The 27,964-nt window shown below is 41.9% G+C and overlaps 1 protein-coding gene across 2 annotated transcripts in view; it reads left to right on the top strand.

The window, feature by feature from the left end:
• The window catches only part of PATJ (PATJ crumbs cell polarity complex component), a 290,169-nt gene that overhangs the window by 43,702 nt on the left and 218,503 nt on the right, over positions 1–27,964 (top strand). For both annotated transcript variants that reach the window (XM_080921989.1, XM_080921990.1), the window contains 5 exons: positions 95–183; positions 3,748–3,804; positions 14,532–14,666; positions 22,518–22,679; positions 24,609–24,743. In XM_080921989.1, the coding sequence (XP_080778115.1) occupies positions 95–183; positions 3,748–3,804; positions 14,532–14,666; positions 22,518–22,679; positions 24,609–24,743 (578 nt within the window). The remainder of the gene's footprint in view (positions 1–94; positions 184–3,747; positions 3,805–14,531; positions 14,667–22,517; positions 22,680–24,608; positions 24,744–27,964) is intronic.

The raw sequence follows: 27,964 nt of genomic DNA, 5'->3' as shown, positions 1-27,964 counted from the left end.
TCATTTCCCCTTTACCTACCAAAGCTGAGCTGTTGTTGAAGAATTTATTAAGTATGTTTGGCTCACAGTAGCTTTAACATTATCTTTCTTATAGATGTATATCCGGAGACAGTCCCAGGTTGTCCAGAAAATGAGCTGAAATCCAGATGGGAAAACCTACTGGGCCCAGATTATGAAGTAATGGTATGTTTTTAAGAAAATATTACAATAGAAAGTTTCATTTCATGTTATGCTCCTAACAATGTAATTTAAAATATGAGTCACAGAAAGCACAGGCTGCCTTTACTGTCTTCCTGTCTTTCTTTCCAATTAGAGCAATCAATCAAGTTTGAAAGCGTTTTAAGCTATAAGAACAATTAAGGACTGTACACAAACTTCAGTTACAATGATCAGACACTCAGTTCATGTTGAAACCATTTAAGTCGACAGCAGGCAGAAGCGCATTAGGAGGTTGAGAGCTCGCCTATAAATTTATAACTTGAATCAACTGCTTAAAATGGCTGGCATCTTTATGATTGCTTTTATGATCTGTTTGTTTTATCGTACACTGAAAGGGCTGCGGATATTAGTTCTATGTTTCACAAAGGGTCTTACAGTTTTATGAGAAAAATGAAAGAATGATTATGAAATGTATTTAGGAGAACAGGAAGTAGTTTAGGTGAGCTATGAGGGCATACTACAGTAGCAGAGTTCCTTCACCTGTTATTACATTTGGCCAGTGAAGAATTGGTGACACTTTCCCAAGTGAGACCGCTTGAGAGCAGAAAACTGTGTTAGGAAAACCTCATTAGTGTTCCTCAAACATGCCAATAAATATCTGCAGTCTTTCATATTTTCTTTTTGGGGGCAGGGTCTTGGTATGTAGCTCTGACACATACTCTCATGTATATGATCATTAATACCAGGTTGCCATCAGTGCCAGACTTCATTTCTGATTTTGAATGTCTGGTATTGTCACTAGAGAAGCTTTAGGTAATTAAGTCACCTGGTTGTTTTCTTGCTCATTCTGGGCCTGTGTATCTGTCCTTGTATTGGCAGGGTCTGCAGTTGCTAGGGCACTGTCACTAGGTTGCTACCTAGACACTCAGCTCTCTCTACCTTTAGTGGTATATGTTCAGAGAATCCATGGCTCACCAGTCTAATATCCAGGTTTTTTTTACTTTTCTGATAAAAGGTGTCACGTAACCTAAGCTGGCCTCAAACATGCTGTGTAGCTAAGGACAATCTGGAATTTGTGATCTTTCACCTGCCAGTGTGGAATTACAGATATGATCTATCATGCCTCATTTATGAGAGCTCAGACTTAGGGCTTTTTGCATGCTAGTCAAACTTTTCACTAACTGTTCGTGTGTGTGTGTGTGTGTGTGTGTGTGTGTGTAAAAGTTTTATTCTCTGAATATTAGATTTTTGTATATCACATGGTGAATTCAAGGCTAAATAGGAGAGAGAATTTAAATTGGATATTTACAGTGATTCCTTTGAAGTTGAAGGGACACAAGAAGCTCACAAAGGCAGGTGAGTGAACACACTGCTGTTCCTTATGGTGCTTCCCTCCAGAGTCCTGCTGATCTCTCTCATTTTGTGGAGGAGGGTAGTGATTTGAGATTGATTGTGTAGGTTAGCCTAAACTTCCTCCTGTTCTTCCTGCCACCATCTCCCCCATGGTTGACTTATCGAAGGTAAGACCTCAGCTTGAAACTTAAAATGGCAACGCTCTTAGTTTGTTAAGAGTAAAGTTTTTCTTTTTAACATTCTATATATTATGATTGTGTGTGAATATGGCTGTACATGTAGAGACCAGAAGACAACTTTTAGGAATCTGGTTTCTTCTACCTTTGCATTTGTTTTAAAGATTACACTCAGCTCATTAGGCTTGTGCAGCAAAAAGTTTTCCCTGCTTTGCCATTTTAAAAAATACTTTTTTTCTGTGTACACCCCTGACTGAGTGTGTGTATGTATGAACCACTCTGACGGAGTGAGTGTGTGTGTGTGTGTGTGTGTGTGTGTGTGTGTGTGTATGAAACACCCTGACTTGAGTGTGTGTATGTATGAAACACCCTGACTGAGTGTGTGTATGTATTAAACACCCTGACTGAGTGTGTGTATGAACCACCCTGACGGAGTGTGTGTGTGTGTGTGTATGTATGAATCACCCTGACTGAGTGTGTGTATGTATGAACCACTCTGACTGAGTGTGTGTATGTATGAACCACCCTGACTGAGTGAGTGTGTGTATGAACCACCCTGACTGAGTGTGTGTGTGTATGAACCACCCTGACTGAGTGTGTGTATGAATCACCCTGACTGAGTGTGTGTATGAACCACCCTGACTGAGTGTGTGTATGAACCACCCTGACGGAGTGTGTGTGTGTGTGTGTGTGTATGAAACACCCTGACTGAGTGTGTGTATGTATGAAACACCCTGACTGAGTGTGTGTATGTATGAACCACCCTGACTGAGTGTGTGTATGAACCACCCTGACTGAGTGTGTGTGTGTGTGTGTGTATGTGTGTGTATGTATGAACCACCCTGACTGAGTGTGTATGTATGAACCACCCTCCTGACTGAGTGTGTGTTTGTATGAACCACCCTGACTGAGTGTGTGTGTGTGTATGTATGAACCACCCTGACTGAGTGTGTGTATGAAACACCCTGAGTGTGTGTGTATGTATGAACCACCCTCCTGACTGAGTGTGTGTATGTATGAACCACCCTCCTGACTGAGTGTGTGTGTGTGTATGTGTGTGTATGTATGAACCACCCTGACTGAGTGAATGTGTGTATGAACCACCCTGAGTGTGTGTGTGTATGAACCACCCTGACTGAGTGAGTGTGTGTATGAACCACCCTGAGTGTGTGTGTGTATGAATCACCCTGACTGAGTGTGTGTGTATGAACCACTTCTGTGCTTGGTGCCCATAGAGGCCAGAAGATGGTGTCAGGTTCCTTGGAACTGGAGTTACAGATGGTTGTGAGCCCCCATAGGGGTCAGGAAATCAAACCCAGGTTCTCTGTAAAAGAAAAAGTAAAATAAACATGTTTTTAACTGCTGAGTCATTTCTCCAGCCTCCTGCTTAGTCATCTTGGTGGTCTAAGAATAAAAGTTTAATTTGAGGGATCATCAAATAGAAAGTTGGTATGGTTAGATGGAACATCATATCTGTTTGCTGCATGTTTACGGATTCCACATTCTCACCGTGGTCTAAACGCATTTGGGGAAAATTTCATCATAACTGAACAGGTACAAACTTGTTTTCACATCAGCATCCCTAAATAGTATATTGATATGTGTTTATGTAGCATTTTCCTTGTATTAGCTATCATAATTAATTAGAACCAGTGTCAGTGCGTGTACCTAGTACACCTTTGTGTAAAGATGAGCAAGCCCCTCAATACCAAAAGGTGTGCGTGTGTGTTGTTCAAGTGACAGTCCGAGTTTTATTGGTAGACACTGTGTGGAAACGAATTCCTTGCAAGGAAAAGTATTTCATTGAGGACTTACGTTTGTTAATAAAACAGCCCATGTAGAAGGAGAACAAGACAGCAATTTACAGACCATCTTCAGTCCAACGTGTGGATGGCATACGATGAAGAGACCAGTGTAGTGAGGATAGGAACCCAAATGTGTTGCTGTGTGCTACTTATGGTTCTCAGAAATCCGTGTGCTGGGTTTGCTGATACATTTTACAATATGAAGGAGCAAATGAAATCATATAAATATGAAGATGATTTTCTTGTAATTCTAGGTAGCCACTTTGGACACGCAGATTGCAGATGATGAGGAGCTGCAGAAGTACTCGAAGGTAGGCACTTGGCTTTCGTGCTGCTCTCCTTTACTGCGGCGGGAGCTGTCTGCACATTTCTGCTGAAGCAGCCGAGGGCATGACCTAAAGTCTCCAGAACTTAGTGACACGTGTGTTCTAGCAGTGACCAAGGCCCTCAGCGACAACACAGACAAATGGCTACCTCAGGGTGGGGAGAAAGTGCAATCCTTATGCCATCTCCCGGAGCCAAAGCCAAGGTTTGACTCTGGCACAGTGGCTGTGACGGTGACAGTGAGTGTGACAGCTCCTCGGGTGCTGTGTGAAGACTTTTGGGATAGGTTTTCTACAGTCTTGATCAGAGATAGGCTTTCAAAAGCATAAACAATAATGTGTGGATGTTGAGGGACAGAAATCATGATTGCCCTTCTGAGTTTGTACTGTTGACTTAACCTGTCTGAAGCAGTCACTGTTGCTGTAGAGAACAAGCGGTTGTGTGCTTTGGGCAGACTCCGTCTTCTCCTTACAGAGTGATTTGTACTTTCTATCCTACACGATCAGAACCTCCCTGATTAACATAGAGAACCTTTTAAATGGCCTTCACGATAAATAATAGAGTTTCAGAAACACTCTTGTCTTCCTTCACGAACCCCAGCACTGAGCCCACCTTAGAGTCCACTCTAGGCTGTGTTTAAAACGGGGCCATTAGTTAAGAGCATGTGCTGCGTGCTGTTCCAGAACACCTGAGTTCTATTCCCAGCAACCAGGTAGGGTGTTTATAACTTCAGCACTAGATTTTTACCTTCCTGTGGGCTTCACGGGTACACATGTGTGTGCATGCACGCACACATACACACACACTAAATTAAGTCTTTAGAAGGAATAAGTTATCTGTCTCATGTAGATTATCACATAGTTTTACTGTTTCTTCCTTTGCATATGTGGTTGGTATTTTGCCTTCACAGTTGTTTGTTGTCTTAGATGTGTGTGTGTGTGTGTGTGTGTGTGTGTGTGTGTGTGTGTACGTGTGTACATGTGCAATCAGGCCTCATATCCTATGGTGCAGAGATCAAAGTACGACTTTGCAGATTTGGCTCTCTCCTGCCCCCTTGTGGGAACTGAGGATTGAACTCTTGTCAGTGGGCCTCTAAGGAAGTCCTTTCTTCATCGCTGGGCTCCTCTAAGGAAGTCCTTTCTTCATCGCTGGACTCTCTTGCTGGCCATTCCTTTATGGGGTTGGATTCTCAGGCCGATAGTGAAGAATATTTCTTTCCTTCCTAACTCAGCTGCATTTTAAGTCAATTCCTCATGAAGGCCTTGTCTGGCTGACCAAGCTCTCCTCAGATTCATAATGTAAAATTAATATTGCTCTTTACTGCTAGTTGTTAATTATTTACGGTGTCATCTTCCTGACAGTGGTTGTTGATTAATAAATCCTAGAGATGCGTAGACACAGCTCACTCAGAGCAGGAGTAAGGCATGTAAGAACCACCTAAATTCAGTAGTTATTTACCATTCAGTTTCTCTAATTAGCTTTAAACCTCCTTTGTCATATAGCTGCAGATCTTTACAGATCCTTTGGCTTTAAACCGTGCCTCAGACCAGGCTCAGTTCATCGCACTGTTTGCCTTTTGGTGTTCCCATGACAAAAAGCGTACGCTCAGCATCCTAAGAGTTTCTCATAAGCAGAAGGACACAAAGCATGTCCTGCGTGTGTTTTAAAGCATCTGATTCTGCAGGCAGGTGGTATTAACCGTGTCATATTCCCTAGTTCCCTGCTGTCAGCTTACCTCTCCCTCCCTCCCCACGAGGTCTCTGTGCGGTAGACTTGTGTCCATATGGCATAAGCAGATGGAAAGACCTCAAGAACCATGTTCCAAAATGCTGCTCATGCATTCAGCTAGCTGTTCATTTGTGAGGTACATGCCCTCTGCCATGTGCTCTGGCGTAGACGGGTTCTAGACGAGAACGGAACAGGAAGTGGTCCTTCCGTTGTTATTAGTCTCTACTAAAGATAACATGCCCTGAGACTCTTAGGCAAGGCAGGTAGGTAGGGAAACCAGGAAAACAAATGGCTCGAGGCTTTAGCTGGGAAAAGCCTCTTAAAGGTGGGGGCGTTTAGAAGTCTTCATGCCTATACCTCTAAGTGGTCACTTGTATGAATTCCTGCCACGTTGCCAAAGCTGGTGAGGAATTCTGCTTCCTAAGTGACTTACATTTCATGCGTTCATGCTCTGGACTTGGGGGCAATTTACGACATGAAATAACCAGCTGAATTTTCCTTGCAACATGATATGAACAATAAGACTTGGTGGTGGAGAGGAAACATAAATGTATTTGGCATATGCCTCATTAGTACAGCTCAGTGATAAGCGGTGGTTTTCTGTCTTGGCTACATGTGTCTAGAACTGTTAGGATATAAGCTTTCAGAAGCTCCTTATTATATATCCTATTTTTAAAACATTTAATTATTTACTTGATACTGTTTTTGTACTAGTACCCCACCCCATGGTGAGAAAAAGAGAAAAGTTTTCACCCAAATTGCACCAGTCTCTTGAGACTTCTCTGGTCCTTGTGTGTCTTTGTGTATTTGCAGCCACTATACCTATTTGTTTGCTTAATATGCATGAGGCAAAAAGTTTTAGTTTTTCCATCTAACATTTTCAAAAAATTTTTTATATTGGATTTTAAGTTATTAAGGTCCATAGGATATATCTCTTTAAGTTAATGGCTTATGGTGTAAATGCCATAACTTTTAAGACTGTGTGTGTGTGTGTGTGTGTGTGTACATGTGCTCAGTGCCTGTGGATTCTTGGAGCTGGTATTATAGGTGTTCCTGAGCCACCTGATTGAACCTGGTACTGAACCTGGAAGATTAAGTACTCCTGACCAGTGAGCTACCACTCTAGCTCCCACCACAGGTTTCTCCAAATCCACTTAGAAACTAGGAGATGAAATGCACAGCTTTAATCCCAATACTAAGGATACACAGGTATGCAATCTCTTATTTCAAGGTCATGCTGGTCTGCAGAGCAAGTTTCAGGATAGCCAGGGCTACACAGAGAAGCCCTGTCTCAGAAACAACAACAAAACAAGAATAAACAAAAACAGCATATCCACTTATAATTGCACATTTAAATCACAAGTCAGTACCTTTTCATTTTTCTCCCTACAATATATAAAGATGTCAGCCAATCCAAACCCATTTCATAGGTGAGGTTCTGGGGGGCTGTGTAAGTGAATGACCGTTGTATAGGTGTGCCTGGTGTGTGTCATTCACTCTTGAAGTATCTCCAGTAGAACCCCACTGCTTGCTACATACTGTGGTAGCACTTATGGGGACAAATGAATGGTCTCTGATCCCATGTAGCTTGGAATCTGGGCTTGAACAGGGAGGGACACCAGAGTGGACCGGCAGATCATGTGCTAGTGTCTTATAGACCCACAGAACTGTCAGTGATGAAATCAGGTTAACAAAACGAGGCAAGATGACTTGTTTTTTGTTTTGTTTTGCTATTCTTTCGAAGATTTAACTGTTGATTTTAAAGTGGACATGAAGGATAACTTAATGGGTTTAAAAACACCATGGTAAGCAAGAGCTGCAGCCCTGGGGAGACTGAGACAAGAGGGTTGCCTCAAGTTCCAGGCCAAGCTTGGATACATAGGAGACCCAAGAATAGAAGATGTACGTCAGTGCTATAATGAAATGCGTTACTTCTTATACTCTGAGGGGAAAGTCCAGCCCTCCAGGATTCAGTAGAACTCTGATTGCCAAATGTGCATTGCATAGCCCGGGAAAGCATGTGCAAGTCATCCTAGAGCCTGTAGCTCTAATTTGTAATTCAATCTCCTGTTGCTTCTCCTATTCTGCCATTTGTATTTTAGTAAAACTTTTATTTTTCAGGTGTAAAAAGTTTAGTTTCTTCCATGAAGCATATATTCTAAGACTCAGAATAAATAGCAGTGGTTAGGGAAGTTGAAAAGAATATGTACAGTCTGTTAAAGTCATCGTATCCACCTGTCTTTGGAAAAGTGACTTTCTTGTTTGTTTTCTTACAAGAATCATCTTCAAACATGACTCTGTGCTGTCTTCCTTAAGTTATCCTTCATGTCCTCTTTAAAATTAACATTAAATATCTGAAAGAATAATCAAAGCAAAACAAAAACCAAAGTAGTTCTTCTCTCTTCCACATTGTATTTTTTCCAGTTGATGTATAATAATTTTATTTCTTGGCTGTGTATGTCTACAGGTATAATGTGTATGTTCATGAATGTAGACTCTACTGTAAGCTTTAGTTACCCTAGTGCTGTGGAACATTGGACTTTCTTCTCTATTTGTCACCCGGCTTTTATGCTCTCTTAGTGACCTTTTCTGTTTTCTTCTCAATGTCATAAGCTGATTTAGAAGAGGCCACTTTGGAGACAGGGAGACAAGGAATGGCTGAACCTGGTTTCGAAAAGAAGAGTGTGGCCAGCTGGGAACTGAGCAACAGTCCCACTGTGGCACAGGACTAGCACGCAGGAGGAATGGAAGGTTCTCATCCATCTGGGTGAAACTTGACAATAGGAAAATGCTCACTGAGGCTCGTGAGGAATGCAGAGTGGTGGTGGGTATGGACGCTGTCCACGATACCAGGACCAGCGATGGAAGGAGTGATCTGAAGTCCAGCTTCTACCCTCCACAGCTCCATCAGGATAGGGTTCCAGGCTGTAAGCAAGTGCTGCCAGCCTATGGCTTTCTTTAGATGGTGGCCTCCCTGTAGCCAGCCTTAAGGATGCTAAGTTGTCACTCGTGACAGCATCTGATAATAGATAACGCTTGTCTGTGAGGTAGAAGCCCTTTGCAGAGGCTTGCGCATTAGCAGCTTTACTTCTAGGAAGCTGTAAATCACGACATCAGTGAGGTTTTCCCGCATCTGGGAATACCTGCACTTTTAGCGATGGCTTTCTTGGCAAGTATTTACTATCAAGATGATAACAGTTCTGTAAGAAAGACATTAGCCTCGTCTTATGACTTTGTGCTGGCTGTCCAGTGTAATGTACGTGGGTACAAAAATCAAAGAGCAGGCTCTGTACTGCAGCTTGGATGGAACAGGTCAACAGAGTCCACTTTATTTCCTCTTACATATATTCCCCAAGCAAGTGAACATGCACACGCAGGCTTTGCCCCCCTCTGGTGAGCAGACTCATTTTAAGGTGGTGGATACTCGAGCTCTTTAGGGGCTGCAGTAGCATCCCCATTCTGTCATCTGGGTCAGATCTCTGTTTGAAAAGTGTTCTCTCCTGGTTTGCCACATGCTTTTCTCATTTCCAAAGGGGATATGATAGGCAACATTCCTTTTCTAAGTTCCTACGTAGCTGACTGAGCTGGCTCACACCTATAATATCCTTACTTGGGAGACAAAGGAAGAATTATGAGTTAGGCCATTCCCAGAAAATAAAGTAAATAAGATAAAACCCTGACGAAACAAAATCAGAGAGAGGGTGTAGCTCTGCTGGTCAGTGTTTGCTTGCCTAGTATTCACAGAGCCGTGGATTCTGTTTCTCCTCCAGATGAGCAGGCTTGGCCTTGCGTACCTGTGATTCCAGCACACAGGACATAGGCAGGGAAATCAGAACTTCAAAGACATCCTCAGCTACATAGTGAGTTCAAGACCAGCTTAAGATACGTGTTATTCTATTTCAAATAATACAAAACAACACCTTCACCGCTAAAAAGCGTTTAAAGGGATATGTGACTAGTAAGTGGAGAATTAGCAGAGACACCATGGGTTATTGTATCCTAAGCCTATACTATTCTCCTCTTCCTGTTTTAAAATAAAAATTTTACTCTCGGAAAATTTCATAGAATGAGTGCATTTTGATCAAAACCACCCATGAAATTTCTTCCTAGATCCAACCCTCCTCTCACTGAGTCCAGCTCTTTGCCCAGCCACAGCTCTTGGGCCTGCTCTGACCTGTACTTGACCTTTCAGGGTCAACCCATTAAAGAAACGTCCCCCTTTTTCCCAGCATCTGTTAATGCTGGGAATCCTAGTGGGGAGATTTCATGCTAACCTTCTCTCAGCCCTCAGCCACGCAGGGACTTCTGTGACTTAAGTTTGTGTAGGTCATGTGCATGCTATCACAATCACTGTGGACTCACATGTGTGACTGTCCTGTTGTGTCTGTGAAATGTGCTTGCTGTGAAGTTATCCCCCCCCCCAACCCCCAGCTCTCCGTTCTGCTGTGTCTTCTCAAAGATCCTGGCCTTGTGGAGAAATATGATTTTTATGTCCCACTGAAGTTGGGTACTCCAGTTTCTTATCCTCTTCACACTGACCACTTGGGTACCACTATTACCAACCACCACAAGAAGCTTTTCTTCAGAGGCTTGAGAAATGCACTCATTGTGGGCATAGCAGTAAATCAGTAGGAGTTTCTCCCCCCGCCTCCTCTCCCTCCCACTCCCTCCCTCTCCCCTCTCCCTTACTCCCATCCCACTACTTTCTTTTCTTTCAAAGTTCTCAGTAGATAATGTACTGATGAGACTTAGGATTCAAAATATACAGAGGATGAAGTATAAAAAGCAAGTTTCTTTCTCATCCATCGCCTGGATGCAGAGACCCTTAAAATTCTTATGTTTGTGATTTTTGTTTAGTGGAAACCAGAGACGGAGGCATCTGGAGCTGTGTAGAGTCACTTGGGCCAGTTTCATGTTAGAAACATTAGAAGATTCTCTGTCTCTGTCCTTCCCTCCCTCTTTCCTCCCCTCTTTTCTTCCCTCTTTCCTTCTCTCTTCCCTCCCTCTTCTTTCCCTCTCTCCTTCCCTCCCGCATCCCAGTCTCCCTGTCTCTTTCTGTCCCTCTATGTATCTTTCCTCCCAGTGCACCTCTGTTGGTCTCAAACTTTGTGTCCCAGAGAGAGGAAGTTGAAAACAATTGTGTATGTGTATACACACACACACACACACATTATATTAACATGATATGATTTATGTTGTGATATATAATTGTATAAAATATAATCATATATAACAGTGTTAATAATATATTAACATTTCTCAGTATTGAGAATTAAGATTTTGAAGAGATGAGCAAACCCCGAGTAAAGCGCTGCTTTGTTGGTCTGGTTGATTGTGTGCCTGACGTCTGAGGGGATGAAGTGCTTCAAACACGTAGCCTTCATCTTGGAATATTTGATTTTTGATCATACTAAATTTAGTAACTGCACTTTTGAATATGAATGGGTACTTAATACTTTCACTTAGTGTGTGTATGCAGCTGATGAGAACCAACCCTGGGCTTTCTTCTCTTCTCTTTTAAGTTCTTCTTCTTCTTCTTTTTTTTTTTTTTTTTTTTTTTTTTGGAGATCCCCTCCCCCACCCCATTGACACCTCCTTGGAGCAGTCCATTCCAGAAGTTTTTCTGCCCTGGAGTGATAGCATATATATTTTCACTTGAGCATTTGCTTGTCTTGATTTCAGATTCCAAAAGTAGAGCTTTTAGCTGATCGCATGCGCTGTGGTTTGCTTCATGACAGGTTCTTTCCACTGGATTGAAGGCTCAGTTTTCTCAGTCTCTTTCTTTGTCCGTTTTATACTGACAGTACACTCCCTGCTCACACCTTCCTCAGATGCATCCATTTCCATACTTGGGTCTTTTATCTGTCAGAGCAGCATCTAGAGAACGCCACTGCTTTGTCAGTTTCCAGAGAACCCAGGAAGTCCATCTTGAAGGAACATCAAAACCATGATAAGGAATGTGTGTGAAGCCATCAATATCCACTGCGCACCCACACACACCTGTCATTTCAGCCCTTTCTTGTCTGCCCGGGAGCTCGGTACCAAAGGGGTGGACAGCTGGAAGGGACAGGTGGGACAGGTGATCACACAGCGCTGCTCCTGCAGAGCAGCCTGCAGCAATGGGACATGACACCCACAGGCCCAGCTGCACTCCACTTCAGGTTCACGGCTAATAGGTAGGCTCCCCAGGTTGACAGATTTCCTAAACATCATTTCTGGTTCATCATGACTGAAGTTGAAACATGTAGCTTGCTTTCGGATGAAGTTTTCTAGAGAGAATATGGCATTTACAGATACATGAGAAAATAGCCTTCAAGGGCTCAGCCCTGTCTGCGGAAAGGCGTGGATGCCATGAGTGAGTCTCAGTACAGAGCCTGATCTTGGCTCTGGTGTCCCACAGGTAAGGACGATGGGCATCCACCAGTTGAATAGATCCGTGGTTGGAGGGACGAGGAAATTAGAGACTTGTTTTATCTTTTTTGTTGTTGTTTAACCTTTGATAGGATATGCAGTAAAGATTTCTCCGATAGGACAGCAATGTTTTTTAATGTAATTTGGGTAATTATTTTCATGTAGAAATAATCACTGCACCATCTACTCATTTGCCAACATACAAGCTTTATCGTTTCCTTCTATAGGAGCTGCCAGCAGACTTTTCATAGGGCCGATCATTTTTGTTTTAAGTAGCTCTTCACAGGCCCCTTTCTCTCTGCACCTGCCTGGCCAGTTTTACCAGATAACCTTTCCCAGCTGTCCTCCTGTGTTAAGCCCCAGAGCGTCTCTTTGCAGCGCTTGCTGGCGTGAGCTCACACTTGCTTGTCACTAACAGCCACACTGGGCTGCATTTCTCTGCATGCTTTACTGTGGAGGCTTATTTGATGCACGCTGCCACTGATGATTTACTCAGACTGCTTCATTCTGCTACAGTGGATGTTAGTTCTGAAGGCCAAGGCTGTTCCTCCATCCGCCTTACATCCGTGTTCATGTCTGTTCTCACCTGCCTTGTGCTGCCTATGAGGATAACCTGGATGTGTGATGGATCAATGGTGTGGTGGCGAAGGTCTAGCTCTCAGGACAATGAAACTACCCCAACTGCAGCATTTGCCAGAAGCAGTTCTGGTTAGCTCTAGACTGATGGCCGAGCTGGAAAGCGGCTCACACACTTTATTCTCCTAGGCTCCTCTGCCAGGCCAGGGCTGCCCCAGCTGAGTTTGGCAGCTAAGCAAACAAACCATTTCATCGACAGTTCGCCCCAGTTGTCTGCCTGATGGATCTTCTCTGAGGTGTTGGAATATTTATGTCTTACCATCAGGGAGTAAAAGAATAAAATATAACTGATTAGGCTGTGATGACTTTTGAGTACTTACTGAATTTATTTGTAATTTGATTTAATTGCAACTTTATACAACTTAATTTCAAATATGGCTATATTTTATAGCTGGATTCCAGAATTTCTGGAAATGGAACAATCTGCTTTTATCATCCTGTGAAAGGTAGCTCCAGTTTCCCACGGGAGATGGTGTCTGGGTAGACATAACAATGCAGTGTTTGTGGTGTGGGGCTCACCGAGGAAGGGCCCATGAATGGTTGAGAATCTCATTAAAGAAACACTTACATGAGAGTTTTGGCTCACCTCTGTTGAATGACTAAGGAAATGACCCAGCTCTTACCCTGATAGTCACTATACAAGGGAGTTATGTGGTGGCAGTGGGAAATAAATCACGTGGGGTGACTGGTGTAAACAACACGTGTCCATGTCAGGTGATAGAACAGCCGAGAATACTTGGTGATCAAGTGTAACTCTTTTGGGAACCTAGCCTAGGGGCCCAAGTCCTTTGTGCCTGTTATAAACTATTAGTCAGTTGGACAGCTTGTCACTTCACATTCTTCTGCATGACTATCATGCGATGGAAATGAGCCCAGGGTGGCTGAAGCAAGTCCTGTGCAACACTGTGACTTAGACCAGACTAGTGAGGGATGAGGAATCACAGAGAATGGGGGAAAGAGCGGGAAGCCACATTGGAGATGCACTGCTACCTGGAGAAGACTGTCACCTTGTCTAGAACAATTAGAAGTGGCCCTGTGTGGTCAAATAGACTGTTAATACAGAGAACATAAAACAACACAGTGCTTGCCTCATTTGAGTTTAGACAGCTACAGGGAAGGCATTACTTTCATCTTTAAAGTTAAGCTTGTTGAATGTTCTGGAGTCTTGCAGCCAACAAAGATGAATGCAGCTTAAAGCATTCATTTTCCTGTTCAACACTGACTCATGTTCTTCAAAACAAACAGAAGTAATCTCAGAGCAGATTGTCCCAAAGAAGAAATGTTCTTATGGAATCTGTCTGAGTAGGACGGGCTGTGTGTTAGAAACTAGTTCACATCCCATTCAGTGAGTCATCTTCAGTGCCTACTTTTTTGGGGCAACCAAGACAGGAGAATTGGATGTGCCTGTGTGCTGCCGCCTACTTGCAGCATTCGACAAGGCCACAGATTGTAAACCGAAGGCATCCTATGTTACATGGCATTCTGTCTTAAACAAGGCTGGAGCTAGAGTTCCATGGTAGAACTCTTGCCTACCATTACCAAAGCTCTAAGCTTAGGCAAAAGAAAGAAGAAAATTAGAAAATCAGTGTGTTGAGCCGAGATTGAGGTGTTTTTACGGTGGTTCTGACCTTGCTTGGATGTTCATTAGCTTGGGATGGGGGAGTGCCATTATTTTGATACTGAAGTATAAGTAAATTAGCTGATGAAGGGAAGGAGGGTGTTCTGAAGTACAGAACTCAGGGACACAGTGTATACTGAGAGAGCTCAGACTCTTGTTTGTCCTAGAATAGGAAGAGAGCGATTTCATAACTTTACTTACCACTTCTTTCCTGTGTTGGAAAGTTTAGGATTTTAGTTACTGTCTGAGTGACAGGTGGTGGGGTTGACAGACAGCTGTCCTGTCTCTGTGTTTGATATCCTTGCTCTGTGCTCTCTGCAGCTGCTGCCAATCCACACTCTCAGGCTTGGTATGGAAGTCGACTCTTTTGAGGGGCACCACTACATCTCCTCAGTTGCTCCTGGAGGCCCTGTGGATACTCTGAACCTTCTGAAGCCAGAAGATGAACTTCTTGAGGTAAAAACATCCAGGGGAAGAAAGACACATGGCAAAAATTTTAAGTTCTAGAAAATTGTGTTCACTGACATGCCAGTGTGACAATGTCACTAATGCCAGTGATTTTTACCGAGAAATACCAACATCTTACTGAGTAATACAGAAGAAAGTACCACAGTTTTGATTTTGTCTTTATTTACTTTTTTCTAGATGTTAAGGCCTTTGAGCATACTTTTCAGTGCTCGTCTAACTGGTTGATAAAATAGTTTGGTTTGTCTGCATGTATATATGCACACTACATATGGACCTAGTGCCTTTGATAGTCAGAAGAGGGCTGTAGGTGTGGGGAATCCAGATTGGATGTTGTCTAGAAGAGCGACAGATGTTCTTTAATGCCTTGCCATCTTTCTAGCCCATGGTTCCCGATACTTGTTGGCAGCATACAGTCATGTTTATTTCCAGGCTCTGTGAGGGTTAGAGTGGAACATCATCACACTTGTGTGCAGTGTTAAGGTTGTCCTCTTGGGATTCCTCTCTCTGTGGGGCTGCCTCCAATGGGCTTTCTCAGCACCAAGGCTCATGTCAGTCCACAGCAGTTTTAGGGCAGAACTCTGTCACCTGAGCTATTTTAACACAATCCTGTACATATACAACACTTGCTTGTATACACACTTGGTGACAATAAATCACTAATTAATTTAAAATACTTCTTTGGTATGCATATATTTTTGCCCCTTATTGAAGATAAAGCTGGTTTACACACTGAAGTTGGATGTGCTCGGGTGCTTTCTGATAAAGAACTAAATCTTGGCTGACTTTAATATGGCAGGAGCAGAGCATCTTCAGTGTTTTCCAGATCTAATCTATGTTTACATTTTATAATTGTCAATACTAAGTATGTTGTTTTGCCTAAATACATAGTACAAAGTAGCAGATGTTTAGGACTATTTCAGAAATTGTTCAAAATTCTGTCCTTATCCCAAGCCAAAATTCATTTAACAATTTTTAATGATGCTCAAGTCAACAACTCAAACAACAATTTTAAAAAATCAAACATTTGGATGTACTATAATGTCAGTATATACTAACTTGACATTTGTAGGCTGAGGAATGATGGCAGGAAATAATTTAACCTTGTGTTTCAGGTCTGCATGCTTTCCAGTCCCTGTTTTAGGTGGAGATCGAACTTGGGACCTCTAGTTTGGAGGCTATATCCCACTTAGCCATATCAGCAGCTCAAACGCTACATTTTTATAAGTAAAGCACTATGCCCAATAACAGCATAGTTTTCATTTCGGGCCACTGTTGTAGGCTGTGTTTTTTTGTTGGTGTTGTGTGGCATGGTGACGTGCATAGTCCATTACATGTTGTGTATTTACAACCAAGGCCACAGAAAGCTGATATTCTGCACCTGGACTAGTACTGTCAGAAGAAAGCTTGGTTTCATTATATGCTCAATTTTAACTTGGTTTCTGCTTATTGTACTTTCTGAAATCTTTACTATTAATATTTTCATGGCCCTACATTCAGTTGCAGATACAGGGTTGTGATCCACAGTTTAATAACTTGGCTTCTAAGCAACTCTGCCTTGAAGTGACCTTCTGAGAGATTTAAAAGATGCTGACTTTCCCAGCTTCCTGCTTAGCTAGCAGCAGAATACCTTTGCTTGTGTTTCCTAACTCTGTTTTCCTTGTTTGTTCATTCCATTACTCTTTTATTATGACATCCAGTTTGAGGAGGTCTGATCCATCATGGTGGGACAGCTATGGTGCCGTGAGTGTGAGACAGCTGGTCTCTTTGCACCCGCCTGTAAGGAAGCATAGATTGACCAGGAAATGGAGCCAGGCTATAAACCTCAAGGTGTAGTGAGGCCCCACCTCTTAAAGATTCTAGAACCTTTCCAAATAACCCCACCATCTCGAAGCCATATATTCAAGCACAGAAGTTTATGGGGAGTATTTCACATTTAAACTACAAGGTAATTAATCTGTCTGGTAGCCATGGTTCCTGTTTGATCAAAGTGAAGTGACAAGGTTGACACACAGGTTGTATGCACCTGTGGTTAATTAGTAGTTGTCACTAACCTACAATGTGTTGAGAGAAATGCTGAGCTGAATTTCTGACTGACATGAACAGATATAAAGTTGTCTTAAGTATGGGAGGACAAGGTCTTAGAATGCTATGGTAAGATGTAGTACTCGCTCATTTATTTATTCATTTGTGTTGGCAATTGAACCCAGGGCTTTATGTGTGCTGGGCGTGTATACTCCCATGAACTTAATTTTTGTTAATATCAGCCCTTATTTTATTAATTTATTATTTTTGATTTTATTTATAAACTTTGTTATTTATTAAAAACATCAAACTAAAAATTATACTGAAATTAACCAGACTCAACTCGATACATCTCAGCGAATTCCTAAGTCGTTAGAATGGCCATTTGGAACTGAGGCTGTGTCGCTTCACATTGAATTTTACAATTTCACTGTTGGACATGTTTTTATGAACTTACCTGTTATGAAAAACTAAAAACCCCCGACAATTAGAACTAGAAAAGCTATTAGCTTTATATTCTCTTTCATAATGTGTTGTAATGACCTACACTTGTTCCTTTCTGATACCCTAATATTTTTTGTTCCCTTTTCTGTATGTTACACTATACATACATGTGTATTTGTTAACATGCATACATGTGTTGTTGCCTAGATCTTGCATATGTGGGAGAACATGCATTTTCTTTCTTACTGAGATTATGTGACCACATTTAATATTATTCATTCTAAGCCCACCCTAGAGCTGAATAGTTTTCCATTTTATTTATGCACTTGCTTTTCTTATCCATCCACCTGCTGTTGGAGAACTACGTTCTGTGCTTCTGCTGTTGTGAATAAGGTGGCAATGGACCTGAGCGTACAAGCATGTCTTTGGCAGGGTATGGGATTCTTTGGGTATGTGCTAAGGTGTGAAGTAGTGAGGTCCAAGTGTAGGTCTGTTTTTCATTTTGAGAAACCATGGATTTCCACTGGAGTGAGTAATCCATATACAGCCTCTCAATAGCTGTTCTCAGGTATGTTGATGATAGCCATCCTGTAGTTGGAATTTGTATTTCCTTGATGACTTAGGGTTATTAAATGCCTTTAAGAACATTGGCCATTGGTGTTTGCGTTTTTGGGAAGTATCTTTTCAGTTCATTTGTATTGTGCAGCAGTGCCCTTGGCGTTAGAGTCCACGGCTCTTTGTAAGTCACTATCCTTCCTTGTCTGAGTGTAGCAGGAAAATCGGTTCTCCCATTCTGCAGACGCTGCACTGCTGTATCAAGGCTAATGCCTACGTTTTCCTTTAGGGCTTCTGTGTTTCATTTTTGAAATTAAGATCTTTGGTCATTTTAAATAGAATTTTGTACAAGGTTTAAAACAAGAGTCTAATTTCACTCTTTTGTAAAAATGCAGTTTTGCCAGCACCATTTGCTGAGTAGACTGTACTTATTAACTGATAGCCTGTAGTTTTGATAAGAGTGTGTGTTCTGTCTCAGATAAGTGCGGTTAAACATACCCATCTCCTCAAATACTCGGCATTCTTCATGGTGGAAAGGTACTGATTTTTATATCATTGACAAGGGTGACCTTGAGCTGCACATGAAAGAATTATGCCGTTTTACGGTTAACTAATGCTCTCTTTCTGGGCCTAAGATCGTGTATTTTCTGATTGGCAAGACATGGCCATAGTTTTGATACAATCTTACCCTGGTCAACATAATTCTCTATTTCTTTATCTCAGGAAAGAATACTCTGGACCTCTAGCTACAAAACAAAGTATTGTAACAGGAGTGAAGACATTTGGGGTGCGAGGGTAGTGTAATGAATCTTTTACACACACAATTTCATAATCTTCTGATTCATTCATTCTTTTATTTTTATTTTTAACTTTTTATTCTTTGTGAATTTCACATCATGTACCCCAGTTCCACTTATCTCCCCATTATATTGCTCTTGCAACCTCCTCTCCAAAAAGAAAAGTAAAAAATTAGAAAGTACACCAACAGAGGAACAACAGCAAGCACTACCTACCAACCAACCAACTAACCAACCAACCAACCAACCAACCAACCAACCAACTAACCAACCAACCAACCAACCAACCAACCAACCAACCAACTAACCAACCAACCAACCAACCAACCAACCAACCAACCAATCAACCAACTAACCAACCAACCAACCAACCAACCAACCAACCAAACAAACAAACAAACAAACAAACAAAAGGTCTCCCTCTGGAAGCTTTAGTGTGTCCCATATCTTTACTTACCAATGTTCACTGCAGTGAGTCATTGGTCTGGTTTAAGGCCACTATCAAAATTGGATTCTCATCAAGACTCAGATACACTGATGTTCTCTGATGTCACAGAGACACTGTAGCTTTGGAACTGCATGATCAACACCTTCATGAGCTCCAGTTGTTCATAGGTGGAGTAGATGATGAGGTAGACAAACTCAAATGCTGGGTCAGGGCCTAGGTGGTCATTGGGTTGCTCGGCCCCCAGCTTCCTCATACCCGTCCCACCAGGGCAAGCTCCCTGGGACTGCCTTGGCTTGTTCACTCGATGCTGCAGCAGGCGAGGAGCAGGACCAGTTCTGCTGTGCTACGCAGGCATGGTACAGGACCTGCTTTTCTCAGAGTTAAAGCTGGTGAGGGTTGGGGATAGCTTTCCTCGCTGCCATAGACAGTGAGAGCCCATGAATATGGTCCCAGGCGGCAGCCCACACCAGGGATGTCTACATGGTCTGCAGTGATAACGTGAGCCATGAACATCAGACCTCTGCTGCTGCATGGCCACAGACTTAGATATGGCCCATAGCTGCAGCATGGGCCAGGATTTCACCATGGCCTCAGTTGGCAGGGCAGGCTGTTCACATCAGACAGTTCTTGCCTTCCCTTCATAGTGATCAAAGCATTCTTCTCCTTCTCTCCCATGCCTTCACACGTATTTGCAGATCATAGTCGCTTCTACTCTGGGTGGGCCTCCGGGTGTCTTGTGCCTCTTTTCTTTTTCTTATTTTTTAAATTGTGCTGGGAGCAAGCTTAGCCTTGTACACGGGAGTCAAATGCTCTGTTCTCAGTGGTATTCATGGCCTCAATAACTTGACACCTGAAATGTAGACTCTGGTAAGGAAAGTTGAGATACAGAAAGATGTAACAGTCTTGGAATTTTGGTTTCTTTAAAAGTCAGAAATACCATAAGAGTACGTTTTCATTTAATCACAGGTGTGGGCTATGGGTCTGTTTCAGATTAAGAGCAGCTGACTATGATTTCCTTGTGCTCTAGCTGGGGCATGTCTTTGCCAGCTGTAGACAGTTCCTTTGATTGTGTGCTATTTAGAATTCTGGGGACTTTTCAGAGGGTATATAAATGCTGGGGCCCAGAGAGGTGGAGTGAGCTGTTGACGGTTGTTGGTTACCGTTGGGGGAGAAGAAAGAAGAAGGAGGAGGAGAAAAAATAACTTACCCTAAGATACTTAATATCCCTAATCAACAGGAAGTAGTCTAGTGATAATGACATCCCCTTTCCTTCTAATTTTTTTTTCTCTCCTATTGAGGATTATGGCATTACAAGGGCAGAGAAGGATTGAAGAGAGAACTCACAGAGTAGCAAAAGCTGATTAGAGAAAGAAGCCTAGACTGAGAGGCAGAGAAGGCTTTGGGCTCTGAATTTGCCCCACATGTGTCCCTGTGTATGCTGTTTAACATATAAGAAAATCAGTTTTTCCTATTGTGCTGTATGTCAGGGTCTAAAGAGCTGCCATGCATGTGACTTGCAGAGCTTCTGTCACAAAGAGGATTGGCCTTGTTATCGCTGAGACAGACATTAGCCAGTTTACTTGTAAAGTTAGTGCTCTGGAAGCCTCTCCTCACAGGTACATTTTCTAATCAACACGTCTGCATGATTAAAGACTCAGTGTCACTTAAAAGGTCTCAGGCTTAAGGACTATGAGGAATATTGTGAATTCCATGTGAAAAATTCTAAAATAAAAATTCCAAGTTAACCGAATGTACACATTAAAAGAAAGGCTTCCAAGTTAGCCACATAAACTTTTGGTTGGTCTTTCTGGTCACTTCTCCCTCTCCGCCCATCTCCTGTTCTTGCCTTCTCTCCTTCTTCATTTTTTTTCCTTCCACCCCAGTGTGTTTAATGTACTTCTTAAAGCTTAAAACCAAAAACACAAATATGCTTTGGGGTTAGAGTACCATGCCAAGTCTCAGCCCAGAACAGCTATTTACAGCAGCCATAAATCCCCTTAGCTAGGAGTTGGATGGGAAATGTGACCAGTCTTTTTAGCAGTAGGTGGTGAAGAGGACTACCAGGCACTGCTATAATAAGTGGAGACAATTCAAATGAATAAATAATGGACTAAATAAATATTTAAAGGTACTCTAAGATAGCAACCTGGAAAGCGACTTTCTAATTTGTTGAAGCACAAACTAATAATTGTATATAGATGGAGTTTTATTTCTGCTGTATATCTTTGTGTATTTAATAGAGATTACTGTCCACTTGACTCTAGAGTTTTCTGTGCGTATTTCATAAAGCCCAGTATTGTGGATATGATGTGACCAGTGTTCTGTTTGGAGGTTGACTTGAAGTCTTCCAAGGAAGACTAAGTACTCCTGGGTTTGCTGTTCTTCAGACTCATTCATTGACATGACTTGAGAGGCAGAGTGAGACTGAGATTCTCCATGAGGTGTTTCTGTCATCTTACTCTGTGTCTGAATAATAAGAGACAGGATGCTGTGTCTGGTTTGATGGCTAAGTAGTGGGTGCGTCACAAACTTGAGAGTGGTTCCTAGGGCAGCTGACTCCAAGCACTGCCCACAGCTGATACAGTGCTTCCAGAAACCCAGTGTTCTCCTTGGTGCACGACAGAAACATCACCCAAAGAGAATGACTGCTCACCCCTCGTAGGAAAGCAGAGAGATCCAAAGAAATTATTGTTGGCTGGAGTGTGTTCCTTCCTTTTCAGCCTCTCTCAGTGACGTGCACACCTGAGAGGACTTTGAGCTAAAACCATGTGTGAAAATCACAAGACACCCAATCTAGATTTCTAAATCATCTTTGGTTCAAAGTTTGGTGCATCAAAATATATATGATGTTTGGTGATAGGGCATAATCATTAATTCACAAGGAAAAGTTATTTTTTTGAAAGTAGGGGAATGCCAGGATGATGAGGGGGGAGTGGGTGGGAGGAAGTGGGAGCATCTTCATAGAAGCAGGGGGAAGGAGGATGGGAGTTGGGGAAAGAGGATAATATTTGAAGTGTAAATACATAAAATTATCCAAAAAAAAAAAAAAAAAAAAAGGAACAGATACAGAGATACACAAGCAAATAAAGTGGGAATTTCTGGTTTTTGATTGGGGAAGGGCGCTCTGACAGTAAACTCCAACTGCTCTGTATCAGACGTGCTCACATGTTGCTAGGCAAACAGACTTACGGTGACAGTGCAGAGGGAATTGGGTGTTAGGAGGCTGGCAGGGACAGTTAGTGCATTTAAGGCGGAGTGACAGAAAGGCAAAAGAATACAGTACTGGATTATGTAAAGGAGAAAGGGAAGGGATGTGAACTATTCTATCTCCTGCCCAGGAAGTGTGCTGCCTGGCACACACTTTGAAATTTATTCTCCCCATTTCAGTCAAGATGGAGCATGAATTTCTTTCAATCAAGATTCACCCTTAATTTGGATGTTTTAAATTATTAATAAAATAATATGAGTAGTTTTAGGCCTTTGTTTACAAGAATGGTGAAATAGCATCCTGTTTTCTTTTTATTGCTTCTTAATTCTGCACCTGTTCACAGCTGATATCCCTTGTCATCCTAGGTCAATGGCATGCAGCTCTATGGGAAGTCTCGCCGAGAAGCAGTCTCCTTTCTTAAAGAAGTGCCCCCACCGTTTACCTTGGTTTTCTGCCGCCGGCTGTTCGATGATGAGGCCTCAGTTGATGAGCCACGGACCATGGAACCTTCTCTTCTTGAGGCCGAGGTACAAAGGGCTGTGTGTGGCCATTGTGTATGTGTTTATCAGGGGCACTCCAAAAGGGGTGTTCCAAAATAAAGAGGGGCAGCTGCCTCACCCTACTCATTTTTATTTGGCTAAGCAACATGTGAAATGTTTCAAATTCTGGATTTATATTTGGCTATCTAGAACTCCCTGACAGTGTCAGTGATGGTGATGTTTATCAATCTGATTTTAGAAAACCCTTTAAAAAACAACTATGATTAAAGATTAATTGTCTCGATTCATGGCTTTTCTTTCTATTTCAACTTATTTCATCCTCACAAAGGTGTATTGTTGGTGAGCATCTTAACCTTCCCTTTCTGAGAACCTTAAAAATAGAAAGAATTCTCTAAGCTTCACAGTGAGGTTAGAAGCATCCATAAATGCAGAACTCAGGACACGGGCCAGCACTTCCTCTGCTCTTGGATGTCTTATCCTTAGTGCACTGCAGCTGTGCAAGGACCTGTTAAAACATACCTTGTCATCGCATGCCTTTTGGAGCATTGTCCTTAGGCCCCTTCCCCTCCTTTCCAAACATAAGCAGTTTAATGCAGGGCCTTTCTTCTAACTACCTAAGTTGACTTAGATTTCAACTGAGCTCATCCTTGAAGTTGTGTGCACTTTAACCCTTCCTACCATACAATCTTGTATTCTTTAAAAAAAAAATTTATGTACATATGTGAGTCTTTGTGAGTGTCCGAATATGTGCCCTTTAAGGTCAAAAGAGGGTGTTAGATCCACTTGGGCTGGAGTTACAGGCAGGAGTGAGCTGCCCAGAGGAGGTGTTGGGAATAGAACTTGGATCCTCTAGAAGAGCAGCAAGTACTCTTGATTACTGACACAGATCTCCAGCTTTGTCTTATGTTCCTAAACTCTAGATAGGTGGCCTAGCAACAGTTCTAATTCTCATTGATCAGTGAGTATACACCCAAGTTATCCCAATCATACTAGCCTTTGGGACACATATTTGTCAGTGTTCTCTAGAGTTCCAGAATGTATACTAGTCTCTATATAGTAAGGGAATTTGTTGATGACCTACAGTCTGTTGTCCAACTCCCCAACAATGGTCAGCAGCAGCTGTGAGTAGAAGTCCAAGGATCTAGCAGACACTCAGTCCCACAAGGCTGGCAGGCAAAGAGAGCCTTCCTTCTTCCAGTGTCCTTATGTAGGTCCAACAGAAGGTGTGTCCCAGATTAAAGGTGTGTACTACGATACCTGGATCTGGGACTTGCTTTGTCCCAGATGACCTTGAGCTCCGAGATCTCCTGCCAGATTGTGGGAATTAACAGAATTTGTATATTGGACATTTGGACTAACTCACTTCCTCTAAGACCAGGTTTTCCCTGTTCCTACTTAGAGAATTCCACAGAGCTTGGGGAGCTGGTGGCAGTGACTAATGCTAATGCTGCCACACCTCTGCTGCCCCAGCCAGTGTCTCCTCCTTTTCTCCTTCCCTTTTCTTGTTCTTCTCTAGGAAAACTTCCTTGGAATCTGCTGGACTTGTCTCCATGTGCCCTGATTGTTCTCTCTTCTGTCTCTAACTAGAAATTATAATTATAGTATTGCTTTTAAAATACCTACGTGCCTCTGCTTTGCATGAAGTTTACAGTTTTACTTAAATTGCCTATTTTTCCTTTTATGCTTCTAATGGGATGACAGCTCATTGAAGTATAAGAGGTCAGTGTTAACACTTGCATTAAACCATTTGAAAATGTGTGAGAGCTCTGGAGTTCTTAATGTCTGAATGTCTTATGAAGCTTTGACTTTGAGTGTGACTACCCAGTGCATGCTCCCTCTACAACAAGCAAACGCTAACTACGCATGACAAAGACGCTTACCAGTTTGAAAAGAATCTGAGGTCTTGTTAGCACAGAAAAGACAGTTGCTTCAGCATTTACCTTCTTGCTCTTTTAGGTTGACCAAAGTGTAGATGTCAGCACTGAAGAAGATGATGATGATGGAGAATTAGCCCTGTGGTCTCCTGAAGTCAAGACTGTGGAGCTGGTCAAAGACTGTAAAGGCTTAGGATTCAGCATTTTGGATTATCAGGTATGAGAGGAGTTTTGTTTTATGTTGTGGCTTTGTTTTTGACTGTTGTTTTATGCTGGCATTGCATGAGCTAGTAATTGTTTAAAGCATTCACCAAATTCAGAAAACTAAATTCCAGTAGGGGTGTTATATTTCCTGTTGCTTTCTCTGAGGTCGATAGCTCTTAGTGAATATGGCGATGGAACAACTGGGGGCAATGATAAAGTCGATGCTTTTAGAGACTGGAACGTGCTGAGCTTTAAAATGGGACGAGCTCTATTGAAGTATGTTTCATGTACCATGTCTACTCATGTAGAGCATTCATGTAGGTTGTTTAGTGTATAAGTTATATAATCATCACCGTTTTCACAGTACGTTCCTAAAAGGAGCTCTGGGAAGCTGGGTTGAGAGGAGCATGAGCTCAAGTCTAGCTTGGACTTGTGCCAATCTGGGTTATGGTCTCCTAAGGCAGAAGCAGTAGCAAACAGAAAAACCTGTGCACATTAGCAGCAGCACCCCACTTCCTGTTTGTCCTTCCTATCATATGAAGACTCCTATGGCTTTGCTTACTTGCTAGTTTTAATGAACTCAGATGAAATATTCTTGGTGAAACTATCTGCTTTGTAGTTAAATGTTTATTATGAGTCCAGTTCAGACTAAAGTAAGGTGACTGATACAGGGTTGGGAGCACTGGAGCACTCAGTAGGACACCTTTATTTTATAGCAACTTACCTGTACTGCCATTGTCCTGTGATCACTGAGGGAATCTAAAGCAGGGACAGCAAATCCCTTTACTGTTTAGGTGCATACTTGAAAACTAGTGCAATCTAAGCACAATATTAATGAAGCAAGGTGTATGTCGGAAGCACATAAAATGCAAAATTTTATAAACCCAGATTTGCATCATTCATAGATTTAATGGTGTGAGTATGGGTGTGTGCACATGCCGTAGGACCCAACCAGAGGTCAGAGGGCAACTTGTGGGAGTCAGATCTCTTTCCCACTACATAGGTCTTGAAGATAAAGCTCAGGCAGTCAGACTTGGCAGCTAGTGCCTTTTCCCATTGAGCTAGCTTCTTACTCTGAATCTTTTCTTTTAAACACGTATTTTATGGGTATAAAAGTTTTGCTTGCATGGTCTGTGTGCACAGTGTGTGTTTCTGGTTGCAGCAGAGGTCAGAAGGGTGCACTGGATCCCATAAACTGGAGTTCCAGTGACAAGTGTGTGTCAGGAAGTAAACGCGGGTTCTTGAAAGAACAACAAATGCTCCTAACTGCTGAAGCATCTGTCCAGTCTCTGAAATCATTGTTTAATGTAATAATGAGATAGAGAATAGAGTCAAGAAAGATACTTGGAACATTATGTGAGATTTAAATTACATTTTTGCTGGCGTATTTCTGGGCCAGATAGACCTCTGCTTTTAGAACGTCCTTTTAGAATATCATTGAATTATGAGTTGTTGATTTGAAATGAACATTTTGGAAAACAGTGGCAACAGGAAGTGTCAAAGTGTAAGATTCTTGTAAGAAGTCCTTCTTCCCTATACAGGAGTATAGAATGTCACCTGTCCCCAAATATGTAGCCAATAAAAGATGCAGTGAAATTTAGGTCAGCCAAAATTCACTGGAATTAAATCAACAAATGTTGGTGTGAATTTGTTAACCATTTCCAGGCTGAGGTTCAATTTGCAAACTTTTAAAATGTGATCTTGTTGGTTTTCATTATTTCGGGGATCTCTGTGTATTTTCATTGTTAATTGATAGAGTTTATTGTCCACGTCTTAGAACCACTGCAGGCTTTCAGTAGTTATCGATATTTCCATTTTCACTGCTAAGGGGTGTGTAACTCAGACAGCTAACCAACAGTTACAGCTGGAGCTACACTCTCAACCCAGACTTCCCGTTTTTAGTGTTACACATCTTAAAGCGGAAAATTGTCTCTGTGCTTGATAGAGTTCTGAAAGAAAGGAAAACTGGTTAGCCTCTCATTTTATTTTTCATTGGCAGGAAATCGCTAGCAGTTTTAAGCTCTGTACTTTTAAAAATGGTTTTTCTAATGTGGATGGTTTTATCAGTATGTTCTCAGAGGTCTGCATTTTGGATTATGTTGTTTTCTATTTTTAATATTGTCATTTACAAATATTTAGGGTTTTTGTTTGTTTGTTTTTTCCTTTACCCTCCTCACAATCTGTATAAATAGACACTGGTTTCTGTTCAGGTTGTATGATTTAATTCTGCTGTAAAAAATAGTACCAGAAAATTCTTCTGTCTTTGTATGTTTTAGAGAACTGATAGAAGGCATCTTAATTCCTAACATTACTTCAATTCAGGTAGGATGGATCAGCTCCTGTCTTCCATAGCCAAAGCACTTGCTTTTATACTGGGTATCTTCTCTCAGTGAGATGCTAAGAGCTCTCACAGATGGGTACACTCCACTGGTGTCATTTATTGGGGTCATGAGAAAACATTTCCCACCAAAGCCTTCAGATAACAGGGTAATGCAATTTAAAATTTAGTTTGTGGTAAGTTCATTAATTCATTTAATCTGGAATGGTTTTTATGTGCTAAGGGCTTACATTAGCCATGCTAAAGATGCTGCATCTTTCCTTTTAAGTATTAATTTCAGTTAACTGTTTTTCTAGTTACTTAATTTTCCTCTGCCCCATGAACAGAAAATTTTGTACACCTGACTCCTTGATATAACTACTCAGGGACAAGTATAGTAATATCACGTGCAAAAGGTCATAGGGACTAAGTAAGTCTGAGTGTAAAGGAAAGAAAATCTTCTGTTACATGAAAACATGAGCACTGTTAACTCATTCAATTTTGAAAATCAGCACAACGCTTATTGATACCATCGCTCGGTTGAGTACCACACTGCAGTGTGCTTAAACGATATACATCTTAGCTATATAGTTAGATTAGGGAAACTAAAAAGTAGATAGATACCTTAGTTCAATTGAGTTTGAATCTAACCATGAAATTATATTTTATCATGCTGATACTCCCAGAGAGCCATGTATAAGTCGCCTGAGGATTAGTGCTCCAGAGTTTAGTTTTGACACAGTTTAGCTGTGCTGTAGGAAATTGTGAGTGAGCAGATTATGGACTTTGACTTGAGCCCTGGACCGGCGGGACCGGTGGCTGTCTTCATACGGCTCTGGTCATTGCATAGCGTAACAAAGTGGAGGAGGCTCCTGCTCTGACGTGAAGGAGAGGTTAGGTCAGGGTTGTACAGCAGG

The sequence above is a fragment of the Micromys minutus genome, assembly GCF_963924665.1.
Source record: "Micromys minutus genome assembly, chromosome: 9".
In the NCBI taxonomy this organism is placed as follows: domain Eukaryota; kingdom Metazoa; phylum Chordata; class Mammalia; order Rodentia; family Muridae; genus Micromys; species Micromys minutus.
The sequence above is the reverse complement of the archived record's forward strand: the minus strand, read 5'-3'. Positions and strand labels throughout refer to the sequence as shown.